Raw genomic sequence first — 15,040 nt, 5'->3', positions numbered from 1 at the left:
AAGTAATGGCAAACAGATTAAAAAAGGTAATGCCTAGATTGATAAATGAGGATCAAACATGTGGAGTGGTGGGCAGACACAGTGGTTTGAATTTAAAATTAATTAGGGATGTAATTGAATGGGTAAATGGAAGGGAAGTACCATCATGTTTGATGAATATTGATCAGGAGAAAGCCTTTGATAGGGGTAGTCATGATTTTTTGTTTGAGGTAATGGAAAGAATGAATTTTGGCCAAACCTTTATGGGGTGGTGTGGGTGGAGCTTTAGGGAAGGACCAGAAATGACAGCACACAGGAGCCGGAAGTGTCGTTTAGTCCTTGGAGCCCTGTACCATCAATGGTACAGGCAGGATTTTATTTTAACAAACAAAAATAGAACAGTCCAGTATTCCAGAAAATAAACAAGAAAACCACCTGGAATACCAGCGATGGTAAACTCAGGTTTCAAATAAAAAGAATAAACAAAAACGTCCCGTTACACACAACAATAAAGGAAGCACTGGGTTTCTCTGTGCTCCTGCAGTGGGTTTCCTCTCACCGCCTCCTGGCCCCCTTCCACGGATTACTGGCTTGTCCTGGGTTTCTTCCACTGCGGCAATCCACCAAAGTCCCTTAAGTTTCAAGCTTCTGCGAATTACAGCAGTTTGATAAAACAAAACAACAACAAAGCACAGCACGTGTTTTCAGTTCAGGACAGGGGGCCGAATGGCAAAACCATACTGCTTAAATACTGCCAAGTCCCACCCCTGCAATCAGCACGCTGCCTCTCGTCAGCCAATCGATGAGAACAGCACAGCTGATTGCAATGATGGGACCTGACTACCGCATGGTCCCACCTTGGGCCAAGATGGCCGCCTGACCCGGAACTTCCTGTATGGTCAGAGTTCAGCCTCCTGACCCAATCACGGTCAACCCTACACAGCGCTGCCGGTGGTCGGGAGGGCGAATTACAACAAGGACTCCTTTCAATCCTGTCACACATCCCCCCCCCCTCAGAGTGGCGCCGTAGGCACACTCGGCCAACCCTAACTCCCCTAAATGACCCCCCTCCCTTGAAAAAAAATCAGCATTTTGATGCTCCTTACCCGAACGATGTTTAACAGTGAAGTTAAAGGGTTGCAGCGCCAGACTCCACCGAGTAATCCGGGCGTTCGTGTCCCTCATCGTGTTTAGCCACTTAAGAGGAGCGTGATCTGTGACAAGAGTGAAGGACCGCCCCAGGAGATAATATCGAAGAGAGTTTGTGGCCCATTTAATGGCCAGGCACTCCTTCTCAATAACTGAGTAGTTGCGCTCCCTTTGAGCCATTTTCCTGCTAATGTATAGCACGGGGTGTTCTACCCCATCGATCTCCTGGGACAAGACGGCCCCCAGACCGACATCCGAGGCGTCTGTCTGGAGGATGAATTCCCTGTCGAAATCTGGTGAAACTAGTGCAGGGGCTTGGCAAAGTATCCGCTTTATCGTGTCAAACGCTTCCTGACACTCATCTGACCATTTTACAGTGTTTGGGGCGCTCTTCTTAGTGAGGTCAATCAAGGGGCTAACAATGGTGGAAAACTCGGGGATAAAACGGCGATAATAGCCTGCCAGCCCCAAAAGTGACCTCACTTGAGCCTTGGTTCGTGGGACCGGAGTGTCCACCAAGGCCTGGACCTTGGAAGCCACTGGTTTCACCCGACCATTACCCATGCTAAAGCCAAGATATTGGGTCTCTTGTTTGCCAAACGCGCATTTGCCTAGGTTGACTGTTAGCCCCGCCTCCCTCAAAGACTGCAGGACAGCCGCCAATCTATCAAGGTGCTCCTTCCAGGTAGAGCTAAAAATAACAACGTCATCAATATATGCTGCCGCATACTGATGATGGGGATGTAACACCTTGTCCATCAGTCTCTGGAAGGTAGCTGGGGCTCCATGCAAACCGAAGGGCATGGTCTTGAAATGAAACAAGCCATCCGGGGTAGCAAATGCGGTTTTCTCCTTGGAACTGGGTGTTAACGGGATCTGCCAATATCCCTTTGTCAGGTCCAGAGTGGACAAGAACCTCGCCTTACCCAGTCTGTCGAGGAGCTCATCCACTCGAGGCATGGGGTACGCATCGAACTTAGAGATAGCGTTCACCTTTCTAAAGTCCACACAGAAACGAGTGGAGCCATCCTTCTTAGGTACCATTACCACAGGACTACACCACTCGCTCTGGGAAGGCTGCACTACTCCCAGCTCGAGCATACTGGCCACTCCCCGGCGCATTACACCCCGCCGACTTTCCGGGATCCGGTAAGGCCTCTGACGCACCCGAACACCTGGCGGAGTAATAATGGCATGTTCAATAATGTCAGTTCTACCGGGCAACTCAGAAAAAACATCACTGAATTCCTCAATTAATTGACCCAGCTCCTGTTTCTGACGGGGAAGTAACTGTTCCCCCATCGAAATTTTAGCTGTTTGACCAGATGGCCCTGCCTCAGGACCGAAATCCTCCTCGGGGCTATCATTAGCAACAAACAGGGCTTCTCTGTCTCTCCAGGGTTTTAACAAATTTACATGATAAATTTGGAGTGGTTTTCGATGGTCGGGCTGCCTGATTTCATAACTTGGCAAACAACTTAGATTCGGCTGTGGGAAGGAGCAGCAGTACCTTATCTCCAGGTCGAAAAGTCTGAATTCGTGCTTTTTGATTGTACTGCTGCTGCTGCTGATGCTGAGCATTGCGCAGGTTCTCTTGAGCCAAACGACCGACTAATTCTAAGCGATCTCTTAGCAGTAGTACGTATTTGACTACATTTTTAGAAGTAGAGGTTTGGTCCTCCCACCCTTCTCGCACGAGATCGAGAATGCCTCGGGGTTGTCTCCCATATAGCAGCTCAAACGGGGAGAACCCTGTTGAACTCTGTGGCACCTCTCTCACTGCAAACATCAGGAAGGGGAGGAGTTTTGCCCAATGTTTTTGTTCCTGGTTCACAAATCGCCTCAGCATTTGCTTCAGGGTCTGATTAAACCTTTCCACCAGGCCATCTGTCTGCGGATGGTACACAGAGGTCCTGATGGGACGGATTTTCAAAATTTTGTATACTTCTTTGAGGGTATCGGACATGAAGTTGGTTCCCTGATCCGTCAGAATCTCTTTGGGCACCCCTACTCTAGCAATGATCTCAACTAGTTCTTTAGCAATGGCGACGGCACTAGTGGAGCGCAGTGGCACCGCCTCTGGATATCGCGTAGCATAATCCACCACTACTAGAATGTGCGTATATCCAGAGTCGGCGGGATGCACTGGGCCCACTATGTCCATGGCTATGCGATCGAAGGGAGTACAAACCAGGGGCAGTGGGACCAGCGGGGCCGGGCGAACCCGCCCCGGCGCTACTCTCTGGCAATCGGGACACTCCGCTACATATTTCCTCACATCCACGTGGAGTCCCATCCAATAAAACCGGGCCAGTATTCGTTCCAAGGTCTTTTCCCGCCCCAGGTGGCCAGAAAAGGGAATATCATGTGCCAACCGCATGACCTCCCGGCGGAAAGACCCCGGAACCAATAATTGGGTTACAGGCTGTCCTGTGCCCGGGGCTTGGGATACCCTATACAGCAAATGCCCCATCACGATGAAGTGAGGAAATGTGAGCGGCCCGCAGCCTTCAACTTCCTTCCCCTCGACAGACCGAACCCGCCCCCGGATATGCACCAGAGTGGGGTCGTTACTTTGCTCCCACTCTAGGTCCACACCCCGGTCCCAGAATTGCGGTATGCCGAGCGGGGCCACAGTAGCTTCTGCTCTAGGGATCTCAGTAACCCGCTCCTGCTGGTCACACTGGACACCCACCCCCTTCTGTGTTCGTTTGACAGGCAAAGCAGACTCTCCCACCAATCCCCAGCCTTGCCTCATTAATGCCCCCTCAAGTTTCTCGGCCCTCCGCTCTCTTTTAGTTTTATGGGGCCGGAACCTGGAAGTAAATATGTCGGCCTGCAAGGGGAAGATCTGGCCAATTGGATCCCCCATTGCGACCACCTTTTCTACAATAGGTGGCCGAGCCGCATTGACCTTAACTTGTGTATAGTAAGGCCAATCTCGACCCAAAATTACTGGGTATGGCACCTTTTTAGCGACGGCCACGACTACGTGGCACGTCCGACTTTCCACAGTCATTCTAACTTTAGTGGTAGGATACGCCTTGGTTTCTCCATGAATACACGAGATGGTCACAGACCCCTGTGGCCGCCAGGGCGTACCCTCCAAGAGAGCAGACCGAATTATAGTGTGACTACACCCTGAGTCCACTAATGCGTGGGTACTCATATTACCAACAACTACATTAATAATGCAAGGCCCCTCCCGACCCCTTCCCCTGTACTCACCACCCTCTGCGTCCGGACATCGCAAGGCCACGTCACACTCCATTGCGGCAGGACAGAATCTTGCGATGTGTCCCACCTCATGGCACCGGAAGCAGGTAGGGGAAGGCAATGCTGTGGGAGACGGCTGCTTGTCCCTTGGTCCACCACTGGGGGGTGGGGTCCAGGGATTCTCTCTGGCCCAGCTGGGAGCTAACCTCGGTCTCCACTTTGGAGTCGAGGCGCTCAAAGGGACGGGGAAAACTGAAGGCCTCGCTGCAGTCCTTGGGTGCGCTGGTAAAGGGCGATGCTTCACTGGGACTGCTGGGGCTGGACTGGGGTCCACCCGAAGCAGTGAATCCTCGAAAGCCTCCGCCAGTTCGACGGCCTTGTCCATCGTCTCGGGACTGTGGCGAGCGACCCAGGCTCGAGTCTCCGGTTCCAACACCTCCAGGAACTGGTCGACCCCCACAGACTCCATGATTTGTTGGGTGGTCCGTTCAGTGGGACGCAGCCAGCGGGTCAGATGGTCCCAGAGTTGCTGGGCCGCAATGCGGGGCCTGGTTCCCTCTGGACGCTTGTAGGTCCGGAAACGCCGGCAATGCGTTTCCGGAGTGATATTGAGGCGTTGGAGGATAGCTGCCTTCACCTGGGGATAATCCTCCGCTGCCACATTGCTCAGGGCCCGGTATGCTGCCTGCGCCTCACCAGTCAGACAGGGGGCGAGTTGTGCCGCCCAACATCTGGCTGGCCACCCTGACACTGTAGCCACCCGCTCAAACGTGGTCAGGAAGGCCTCCGGGTCATCTTCTGAGGTCATCTTTTGCAGCCGGATTTTGGGCGTCGGCTGCGCTGGTCCAGCTGCTGCGGCCGGGACCTGGGCTTGGGCCTGGGCCACTACCAGGTCCCGGCCGCAGCAGCTGGACCAGCGCAGCCGACGCCCAAAATCCGGCTGCAAAAGATGACCTCAGAAGATGACCCGGAGGCCTTCCTGACCACGTTTGAGCGGGTGGCTACAGTGTCAGGGTGGCCAGCAAGATGTTGGGCGGCACAACTCGCCCCCTGTCTGACTGGTGAGGAGCAGGCAGCATACCGGGCCCTGAGCAATGTGGCCATCTTGTCAGTCATCGCGGTCAGATGGGCTGAACGCTCAGCATCCCTCTGAGCATCCCGTTCTTCCCGACGCCGCTCTACACCGTCACGGTGTCTCTCCTGATCCTCCAAGACGGCTTGCAGGGTGTGCCGGTCCATGCTCATCCCGCTTCTGACACCACCTTGTGGGAGGGTAGTGGGTGGAGCTTTAGGGAAGGACCAGAAATGACAGCACACAGGAGCCAGAAGTGTCGTTTAGTCCTTGGAGCCCTGTACCATCAATGGTACAGGCAGGATTTTATTTTAACAAACAAAAATAGAACAGTCCAGTATTCCAGAAAATAAACAAGAAAACCACCTGGAATACCAGCGATGGTAAACTCAGGTTTCAAATAAAAAGAATAAACAAAAACGTCCCGTTACACACAACAATAAAGGAAGCACTGGGTTTCTCTGTGCTCCTGCAGTGGGTTTCCTCTCACTGCCTCCTGGCCCCCTTCCACGGATTACTGGCTTGTCCTGGGTTTCTTCCACTGCGGCAATCCACCAAAGTCCCTTAAGTTTCAAGCTTCTGCGAATTACAGCAGTTAAAACAAAACAACAACAAAGCACAGCACGTGTTTTCAGTTCAGGACAGGGGGCCGAATGGCAAAACCATACTGCTTAAATACTGCCAAGTCCCACCCCTGCAATCAGCACGCTGCCTCACGTCAGCCAATCGATGAGAACAGCACAGCTGATTGCAATGATGGGACCTGACGGCCGCATGGTCCCACCTTGGGCCAAGATGGCCGCCTGACCCGGAACTTCCTGTATGGTCAGAGTTCAGCCTCCTGACCCAATCACGGTCAACCCTACACAGCGCTGCCGGTGGTCGGGAGGGCGAATTACAACAAGGACTCCTTTCAATCCTGTCACAGGTGGTGTGACAAAGATCGAATGAGTCTTAGTGTTAGATCTCCCTCTCGACCTGTGAGAGCACGGTATACGAGGAACAGAGTACCCTTAATGAAATGGCTCGACAATTTATTCCGTAGGGTAGATGGAAGTCGGTCAGTTCGGAAGGGGGCGGAGCCATGGCACCCGAGCTCAGTGACCCAGACGGTAAGCGGCGTGGCATCCGAGGACTGGAGGAGCGGATGCGCTCGTTAACCTCGGGGTCATGGGCGAGGGTATAAATAGGGGGCATGGCTTGAGTGATCTGTTCCTTTGCATATGGTTAAATTATATGACCAAGAAGGAGCCCGTTTGTGAAATCGACCGTGAGTGTTTTGTGTCTGTGTCCTAACACTGTGTGTCTTGTGTGTTGTTGTCTCACTAAAGATTACTGAGCACGATCCGGAGCTGCAGCCGCAGGCCAGCGACAAACCCGGACTTCACCACTCACCTTTTCACTACTGGAACTGTCTTTTGTTTTGCACCTTTTAGCACTTGAATCACGCACTGTCTTTGTGTTTGTGTTTAGTGTGGGTGTCGGAACGGGACTTTGGGGTTGCGGGTCAAACCCGTAGGATTATAACGAGAAGTGATATACGCCGCTGTATCACTTCCAGCACTATTATTATTTACAGGTTTTGCCTTGAGGCTCTGGACATTTATTAATTTAAATAAACACCCTTGCACCTGTACCAACGTTTGTCTGTGTGATTATTCTGCACTGCACTCACCTGCACGTCATTACCACTTTGCCACAGGTGGATAAAAACTATGTATAAGGAGGCTTTCACTAGGGTGAAAATTAACGGGTTTTTAAGTGGAAAAATAGAACAGGAAGGAGGAGTGAGGCAGGGATGTCCTATGTCGCTGCTGTTGTATGTTATTTTTATTGAATCGTTTGCATGATTTCCATTACACGAGAGTAGATGTTAAAACTTCATGCTGATATGAACTCGGCTCTCGCCAAGATAAGCACCAACTAAGACGTAGCTTTACAGTAAACTAATGTGAGCCATATGTTTCTCCATCCATTTACGTTTTCTTCCATATGATGATGTAGATATCCTTCTGTCTGGTGTTAATGACTGAATTGTAATGCTGGCTCCAGGGATCAGCTTATTTTGCCTCCCTGGCGCATCAACACACACAACGGCTGCGATGCTGGCTCCGGGGATCAACCACAGTGCGGCCTCCCCAGCGCATCAGCATGACAACCGTATGGATTGAGCTAAGTAGGGTACATCTCTGGGGTTTTCAAGTGGGCACCTTCCATCCTCATTGTTTCGTTGACTAGCCCACGACACCTCAAGAGGGCTCGATGGTGATTCTGGCGTCCCAGCATCACCCCCCTCCGTCCCCCACTCAACTCAGCCCAGCTTACTTACCTGTACATCAGCGTTTCTTTCTTTCTATTGTGCTTGAGATCCCCAGCCAGAATCTTTCCGTCTCAACCACAGCCAGTTGCTGCTCTCCTCTACTGCTTCAGATAAGTTCTTCACTGTGCGACGTGGCAACTCTTGGCCACTGAATCCGACGTCTCTGAGAAACCGGGTTGTAGAGTGTGCCACAAATCCTCGACAACCCACTTCCACTGGGTAAACCCGAACTCTCCATCCTCGCTGTTCCGCTTCAGTGGCTAGTTGAGCATACCGCAGTTTCTTCCTCTCATACGCCTCATCTACAGCATCCTCCCATGGCACTGTTAACTCTACCAGGTGAACAAGGCGTGCTGATCCAGACCACAAGACAATATCTGGTCGAAGGTTAGCGGTGGCAATCTCAGGTGGAAAAATAAGCTGTTGACCAACATCTGCCAGCATTTTCCAGTCTCTAGCAGCTTCCAGTTGTCCTGGGCGAGGATTGGTTTTAACACCTTTTCTTGGTGGTTGCTCTCCTGGGCGGAGGAATGTTGTCTTTTGTGTGTAATGTTTTGATGGAACAGGTGACAACTTATTGGTCATGTTACGCTTGTCTTCCAATGCTAAGGCCAAACATCACAGCACATTGTCATGGCGCCAAGTAAACCGTCCTTGGCAAAGAGCCACCTTACATCCTGTCAAAATGTGCCTTAATGTTGCAGGTGATGAACACAAAGGACATGAGGGATCCTCTCCTACACAGAGGTTTAGGTTCTGTGGTGATGGGAGAACATCATATGTTGACCTGATGAGGAAACTGATCCAGCTCTGTTCCATTGACCATAGGTCTTGCCAGCCAATCTTGCATTGTTCCACACTCTCCCATCTCATCCATTCTCCCTGCTTGGCCTGGGAAATGGCCTTTATACACCTCATCCTCTCCTCCTGCTTTTGCACCTCGTTGACTACCAGCTTCCTCCTTTGAGCTGGGGCTGCCTTGTGCCATGTAGGAGGAGCTGAACTAAGTCCAAGACCCCCTCTTCCATGCTGAACTTGCCCCATGATATCACCAATTCGAAGGGCAGCCTTTGCATCTTCCACAGCTTTCTTTGCCGCCCACTTTCTTCCAGTTTTCAACACAGGTGCTGCCTCCCTTACGCATTTATCGCGTGACTCTACTAATGTCATTTCCAGTCTGACCTTGGTGCACTTAAACTCCTCGGTTAGAGCAGAGACTGGTAGCTGCAGTATTCCTTTACCGTAAAGTCCCACTCTGCTGAGGCAGCATGGAACTCCTAACCATTTCCTGATGTATGAACTGATTAAAGCTTCTAGCTTCTCTACTGTTGTCAAAGAAACCTCGTACACAGTCAGTGGCCACAGCAACCTCGGCAGTAGACCAAACTGAAAGCACCAAAGTTTTAGTTTACCTGGTAGAGCGCAGCTGTCTATGCTCTTCAACCATTCCACTGCTTGTTGTCTAACTTCTCCCACACAAACTGTGTCCTTTAGATCCCCGTCGTACCATCTCCCAAGACTCTTCACTGGCTTCTCAGACACTGTTGGTATTGCCTCACCATTAATGAAGAATGTTTTATCTACTACTTTGCCTTTAATTATAGAGATGGGCCTTGATTTAGTGGGCTTGAATTGCATTCGTGCCCATTCAATGTTATTGGTTAATTTGCCCAATAATCGATTAGTGCAGAATACTGTTGTAGTCATGGTTGTCATGTCATCCATGTATGCTCGAATTGGTGGTAGTCGCATTCCAGAAGCCAAGCGCTCTCCTCCTACTACCCATTTTGATGCCCTAATGATTACTTCCATTGCCATGGTAAAAGCCAGTGGAGAAATGGTGCATCCTGCCATTATTCCAACCTCTAGGCATTGCCATGTAGTGCTGAATTCTGAAGTTGTAAAACTGAATTGCAAATCTCCAAAATAGGCTTTCACTAAATTTGTTATTGTCATCGGTACAGAGTTTATAAGGAATGACAGAGGTTTTGAGGGGATACATATTCCGGGGAGCAAGGGGACGAGGTTAAAAATTGCTCAATATGCGGATGATACAACATTGTTTTTAACTTCAGACAGGGACATGAATAGAGCATTCCAGGTGATAGATTTATATGGCCAAGCGACAGGTTCAAAGGTGAACCTACAAAAGTCATCTGTTATGTATTGTGTGAAGTGGGATAAGAGAACTGAGGGTAAAGGTAGGGTTGAGGAGTGTCAGGACGGGCTAAAGATCTTGGGGGTACAGTTCTATAGGAAGGATGGGGCAAGGAAAAATTGGGAGGAAAAAATTGAAAATGTAAAGAAAAGAATGAATATATGGAGAAGCAGGAACCTGACCATATCAGGGAAGGTTTTGGTGTTGAAAGCACAGATCCTACCTACATTGGTGTATCTTGCCAATGTGTTTCCGGTTCCGGTAAGATGCAAACAAAAGTTAACAAGGGAGGTGTTTTCTTTTATTTGGGGAGGGAGATACGAGTGTGTGAAGAGGGAAGTTATGTACGGGAAAATGGAGGAGGGGGAAGGGACGTGACGTGTTTTCCCTTAAAATTGGATTGTTTATTTGTAAATCAGATGTGTAAGAATTTATTGATGAAAGTGTGTCACAAATCATATTATTTTTTGAGATTATGGTTAGGGATTTCATTGAGAGAGTTTGTTTATTGGGATAATAGGGTGCCCCATTCAGAAACCATGCCAAGGTTTTATGATCATACAGTGTCCTTTTTGAAAATGCATAAAAATTTGGTAAATAGGGAAATTTTATCAAATCACAAAAAGATGTATGGGCTGATAAGGGATGAGTGCAGGGTTAAGTTGGATGTGAATTTAAGATCAATTGAATGGGGGAAAATGCAACAAAAGTATTTGGAAAATGAAGTGAAGGATTTGGATTGGTTGGGAGCATTAAATAGGCTTCCTGTAAGGGAGATATTACATAGACACGGATGTGCATCCACGGCAAAGTGTCCAAGAGGTAAATGTAATGATTATGAAACTATTAAACATGTATTCTGGGAGTGCTATTTTGCAAAGCAAATCTGGACGAAATGCGCAATTTTGCTGAAAATATTTGAGGGGAATTGGATTTTAGATGGGGATTGTGTTATGTTTGGAGAGGGGGTGTTCAAACTCCCTAAGGAACATTACATACCTGTTTGGACTCTTATAAGTTTGGGAAAGATGGCTTTATGGGAAAAAAGAAACATAGCACTGAAAAAAGAAAAAGACAAAACCACTGTATTAGAGGCCTATTATTGTTTTGAATGGAAGGTGAAAGAAGTAATGAGAATGGAAAAGTATAAATGGGGGAGGGAAAATGTAGGGAAAAATGGCAAGGTCTGATGGATGTGTTGGATGACTGAGTTTTATTTCTGTGTATGCATGGGTAGATGAGTATTGGTATGTGTTATAAAATTTAGTTTTTTTGTATGGTGAAATTGTAATGGCAAAAAGTTGTTAATAAATAAAAAAGAATTGCTAGCGAAATGCATTTCTAAAGTGTTTGGACTCGCTATCCACAAGGAAGAGTGAGAGTTCGTTTTTGAGCGTGAAGGAGACAGCGAGTGTTGTTTTTGGCTAACTGCTCGCTGTTATTGATGACCACTCCAGTGTTCCTTAGGGGGCTGGAGGAAGTGGACACGTTCTGAGTTGGTATCTTACCAAAAGGTACAAAAGACGAACTACAGTTGCAAAGTACTGCTGCTTTTTCGATGATTGACTAAAACTATCAAACTGACTGAAAACACGGATCGCATTAATTGCGATTGGTTTGATACCAATAGGCTTACATAACAGGTATTGTGTAGAGACAATGTCATATACACAGAAATGAACACGGACAGTGTTTATTAAGGGCTGACTCATTTACATGTTCGAGAGATCTAGGTGTACTGGACAAATCTACTGGATTTTTTTCCATGTCGTAATTGTGCCGCCTGTGATAATGCGTTTGCGTTTTACAAGCCATACAATGAAAAAAGAGTACAGTGTCTTACAAGTGATGACCTGTGCTTCAACGCATGTCATTTATTTGATTTGTTGTCCTTGCCATTTGCAATATGTTGGTAAAACTACTAGACACTTACGATTGCGCATTAATGAGCGAGCATAAAAGTTCAATTAGGAGAAAAGATATCCATTCACCACTAGCTAGACATTTTGTAGATGTCAAACATTCCGTTTCAGATCTTAAAGACCGTGGCATACAAAAAATATTTCAAGCTCGAGGAGGTGATAATCTCGATCAAAAACTATTACAATGTTAATCCAAATAGATCTTCTATCTCCATACGGTAGAACCCGAGGGATTAAATGAAGAGCTAGGATTGTCATGTTTTCTGTGATATAATGCGCAAGCATACTTGTCTTTCATAAGAGCTGAAAAGAAATGATAGCGCTTTGAGATAATGTCTGTTACTGGCGGATTGTTTAGAAATGTACTCAATTATGTTCCAACTTTTTTGTCTACGAAACATATCTGTAACATTTATGTAATGCCTGTGTGTTTTTTTTTTCATGAAGTTAATTTGCTAGCAGACTGTTCTGATTGGTTTCTAAACGTGAAGCGATCGCTCTATTTGCCGTATATTTCCTTTCTGTAAGAGGAGTGTCCTTGTGATCCCATATAGAATGCGACGAAACAGGTCGCCCTCCTTAATAGAAACAGAAAAATAAGTTCACGCACACACCAGGTGATTTACTGCAGCGTCAGACATTGGAGGTTCAGCAGTGTACTGCAGTGTTGTGCAGAGTTGTCGGGGTAAGTCAGGATGGCCGAGCGGTCTAAGGCGCTGCGTTCAGGTCGCAGTCTCTCTGGAGGCGTGGGTTCGAATCCCACTTCTGACAAATCTGTTTGTTCATTTATTTCTTAAAACGTCCACCGAATGCTTGGTAATTTGATTTGTTTTTCTTGTTAGTGTTCAAATCACAAGGTCGTTAAATGAGAGAATGTCACCGCAAGCCTTCACCTCACCACATACTTCACACTTTTAAACTGCCTCATTATGATGAGGCCTCTAATTATGCCTTTCCAGTACTTTGAATGTGTTATTGTTCAGTTTAACATTACATCTTGGTAGAACAAGCATAATGTCCGCAGGACTAATTTTCCTCGGGTTCTAGTAACAAGCTTTGCGTGTGTGGCCGGTTAGCTCAGTCGGTTAGAGCGTGGTGCTACTAAGGCCAAGGTCGCGGGTTCGATCCCCGTATGGACCATGACTTTTCTTCTTTAAAGAAACCACAGCATTTGTAATTGTGCCAAAATGAACATTCTTTAACAAAATGAACCGCAGCGGTATGAAGTACAACCAGTAATATTTCAGACTTCCTCAGCTTTAAACATATATTAACAATGAACACATACAATTAAAAACAAAGCTTACCTAGTCGGCAGGACTCAAACCTGCGCTGGGAAACCGCAATAGATTTCTAGTCCATCGCCTTCACCACTCGGCCACGACTACATGCTCGCACAGTTGTTTGTGAGAAAATCCCAAAGAAGTCAAAAGAATTAAACGACAACCAATGTAATGCTGTAGATGGCAGTATAGGCTAACTAATGAACCAAAGTCAAATGCCTTTGTTGAAACTCTGTCCGATTTGTACAAGGCAAGCAGACGTGGGAAATGTAAATACAATATACTTTCTGTTAATGTTCATAATAATGAATACATCTTTATTTCAAAATACGTAGCTATTTAAAAGATATTTTCAAAACACCCCCGTACACAAAAACAAAGTAGTTATTTATTTCAACTGAAAAACGGACTTGCTTCATGGCTGCTGCCAGAGCACTCGAGCATGTTCTGGCTAGCGTGAGCGGAATTAGCAGATAACAAGATCTACAAAATATCACATGCCAATAAAACATACCATAATTATGTTCATTTTCATTTTTTTAGCAGACGCCTTTATCCAAGGCGACTTACAGAGACGAGGGTGTGTGAACTATGCATCAGCTGCAGAGTCACTTACAGTTACATCTCGCCCGAAAGACGGAGCACAAGGACGTTAAGTGACTTGCTCAGGGTCACACAATAAGTCAGTGGCTAAGGTGGGAATTGAACCGGCGGACCACCTGGTTACAAGCCTTTTTTTTTTCTATAACCACTAGACCACACAGCCTGCTATAACAAAAACACACACCAGATGCGACTCGAACCCACAATCCCTGGCTTAAGAGGCTAGTGCCGTATCCATGAAGCCACAAGGGCTGACACGAAAAGCTCATTTGGTAGTACTAAAGAAAGTGGGAACAATAGTATTGTGGTTTAATACTACATATCCAAGCCATCGATGGTGTTCAAACACAGCCGAGTGTTACATTGGGAAAGGGCCGTAATTGTCAGTAAGTATTTGAAATTCATGTGGGAAGATTTAAGACTATGAAGAAGTTTAAATATGTTGCGTATTTGCGCATTAGTAACCTTACATAATTAGGTTTTTGATTAATGCCACTTTCTTACAGACAGTAATCAAGGTGATGAGACAAGACCAGAGCCAATAAACCAGTATTTTTCCTGTCCTTTCATTACCATATTCTAGTGTGCTTTTTGAGAATATGCGTGAATCCTGAAAACGTCTTGCTAATATGTGAACAAAGCCAGCATTCACTTTATTGATCACCATGTGGATTAACCGCTATTGGAACACAGATGATTGTGTTAAAGATGTTATTAGACTTTTAATGTACACGTTTTAGAGCTAAACGTTTGTTGAGACAATTCATGCGCTGTAGCAGTGTTGAACTATTTCCTGGATGTTTGCCTTTTGCTCTTACTCTGGAAAAAGTAATACTAATAATAAAAAGTAGGCCAAACCATTTTTTGAGAACCGCATTTGGGAGAAAAACTAACAGTTTGGAAACACATTTGTAAAAGCATTTGATTATATTGTGATGTTTCCGAACTGTTGAACGTTTCTCATTACATGCAGGTTTACTGGCTTGACAAAAAGGCAATTGACGAAAAGAATGCTGTCTCGATAACAAAATCGTGTCAATCTGAAATAGCTTAGTTGGGAGAGCGTTAGCCTGTAAAGGTCCCTGCTTCTATACCGGGTTTTTGCAAACAGCACGACTAGGTTTTTTTTCTTAATTATTTTTTTGAATTAGAAAAACAGCACATTTTTTCTTCAGTGTAATTGGAGGAAATAAAAACTTATTATAGTGCCATTTTCTAATGCGATTAAGAAATGCAAAAAGCATCATCCTTGCGTGGGCTTGAAATACCAACATTTCGGTTATCAGTCGAACGTGCTCAGCGATTATGGTGTTTTATTAGATAACACCCTGGGAGCTC

The 15,040-nt window shown here is 46.7% G+C and overlaps 1 protein-coding gene, 3 non-coding genes and 1 pseudogene across 4 annotated transcripts; 3 read left to right on the top strand and 2 right to left on the bottom strand.

Annotated features, from left to right (window-relative positions):
* Nucleotides 1-305: 305 nt before the first annotated feature.
* On the bottom strand, nucleotides 306-5,589 carry LOC131702031 (uncharacterized). Its single transcript, XM_059003446.1, has 3 exons — nucleotides 5,404-5,589; nucleotides 4,357-5,284; nucleotides 306-627 (listed from the first exon to the last, which is right to left on the bottom strand). Exons 1-3 carry the CDS (start codon nucleotides 5,587-5,589, stop codon nucleotides 620-622), a joined length of 1,122 nt encoding a protein of 373 aa, XP_058859429.1. The 3' UTR covers nucleotides 306-619.
* Nucleotides 5,590-11,192: 5,603 nt separating this feature from the next.
* On the top strand, nucleotides 11,193-11,394 carry LOC117972278 (small nucleolar RNA U3; annotated as a pseudogene).
* Nucleotides 11,395-12,505: 1,111 nt separating this feature from the next.
* trnal-cag (transfer RNA leucine (anticodon CAG)) lies at nucleotides 12,506-12,587 on the top strand. The gene has a single exon. It is a non-coding gene; the product is annotated as a tRNA-Leu (tRNA).
* A 295-nt stretch (nucleotides 12,588-12,882) lies between these two features.
* On the top strand, nucleotides 12,883-12,956 carry trnas-acu (transfer RNA serine (anticodon ACU)). Its single transcript has one exon. It is a non-coding gene; the product is annotated as a tRNA-Ser (tRNA).
* Nucleotides 12,957-13,122: 166 nt separating this feature from the next.
* trnas-aga (transfer RNA serine (anticodon AGA)) lies at nucleotides 13,123-13,204 on the bottom strand. Its single transcript has one exon. It is a non-coding gene; the product is annotated as a tRNA-Ser (tRNA).
* Between the last annotated feature and the right edge of the window lie 1,836 nt (nucleotides 13,205-15,040).

The sequence above is a fragment of the Acipenser ruthenus genome, chromosome 29, assembly GCF_902713425.1.
Source record: "Acipenser ruthenus chromosome 29, fAciRut3.2 maternal haplotype, whole genome shotgun sequence".
Lineage (NCBI taxonomy): Eukaryota > Metazoa > Chordata > Actinopteri > Acipenseriformes > Acipenseridae > Acipenser > Acipenser ruthenus.
Note: the sequence above shows the minus strand (reverse complement) of the source record. Positions and strands in the feature narration are given on the sequence as shown.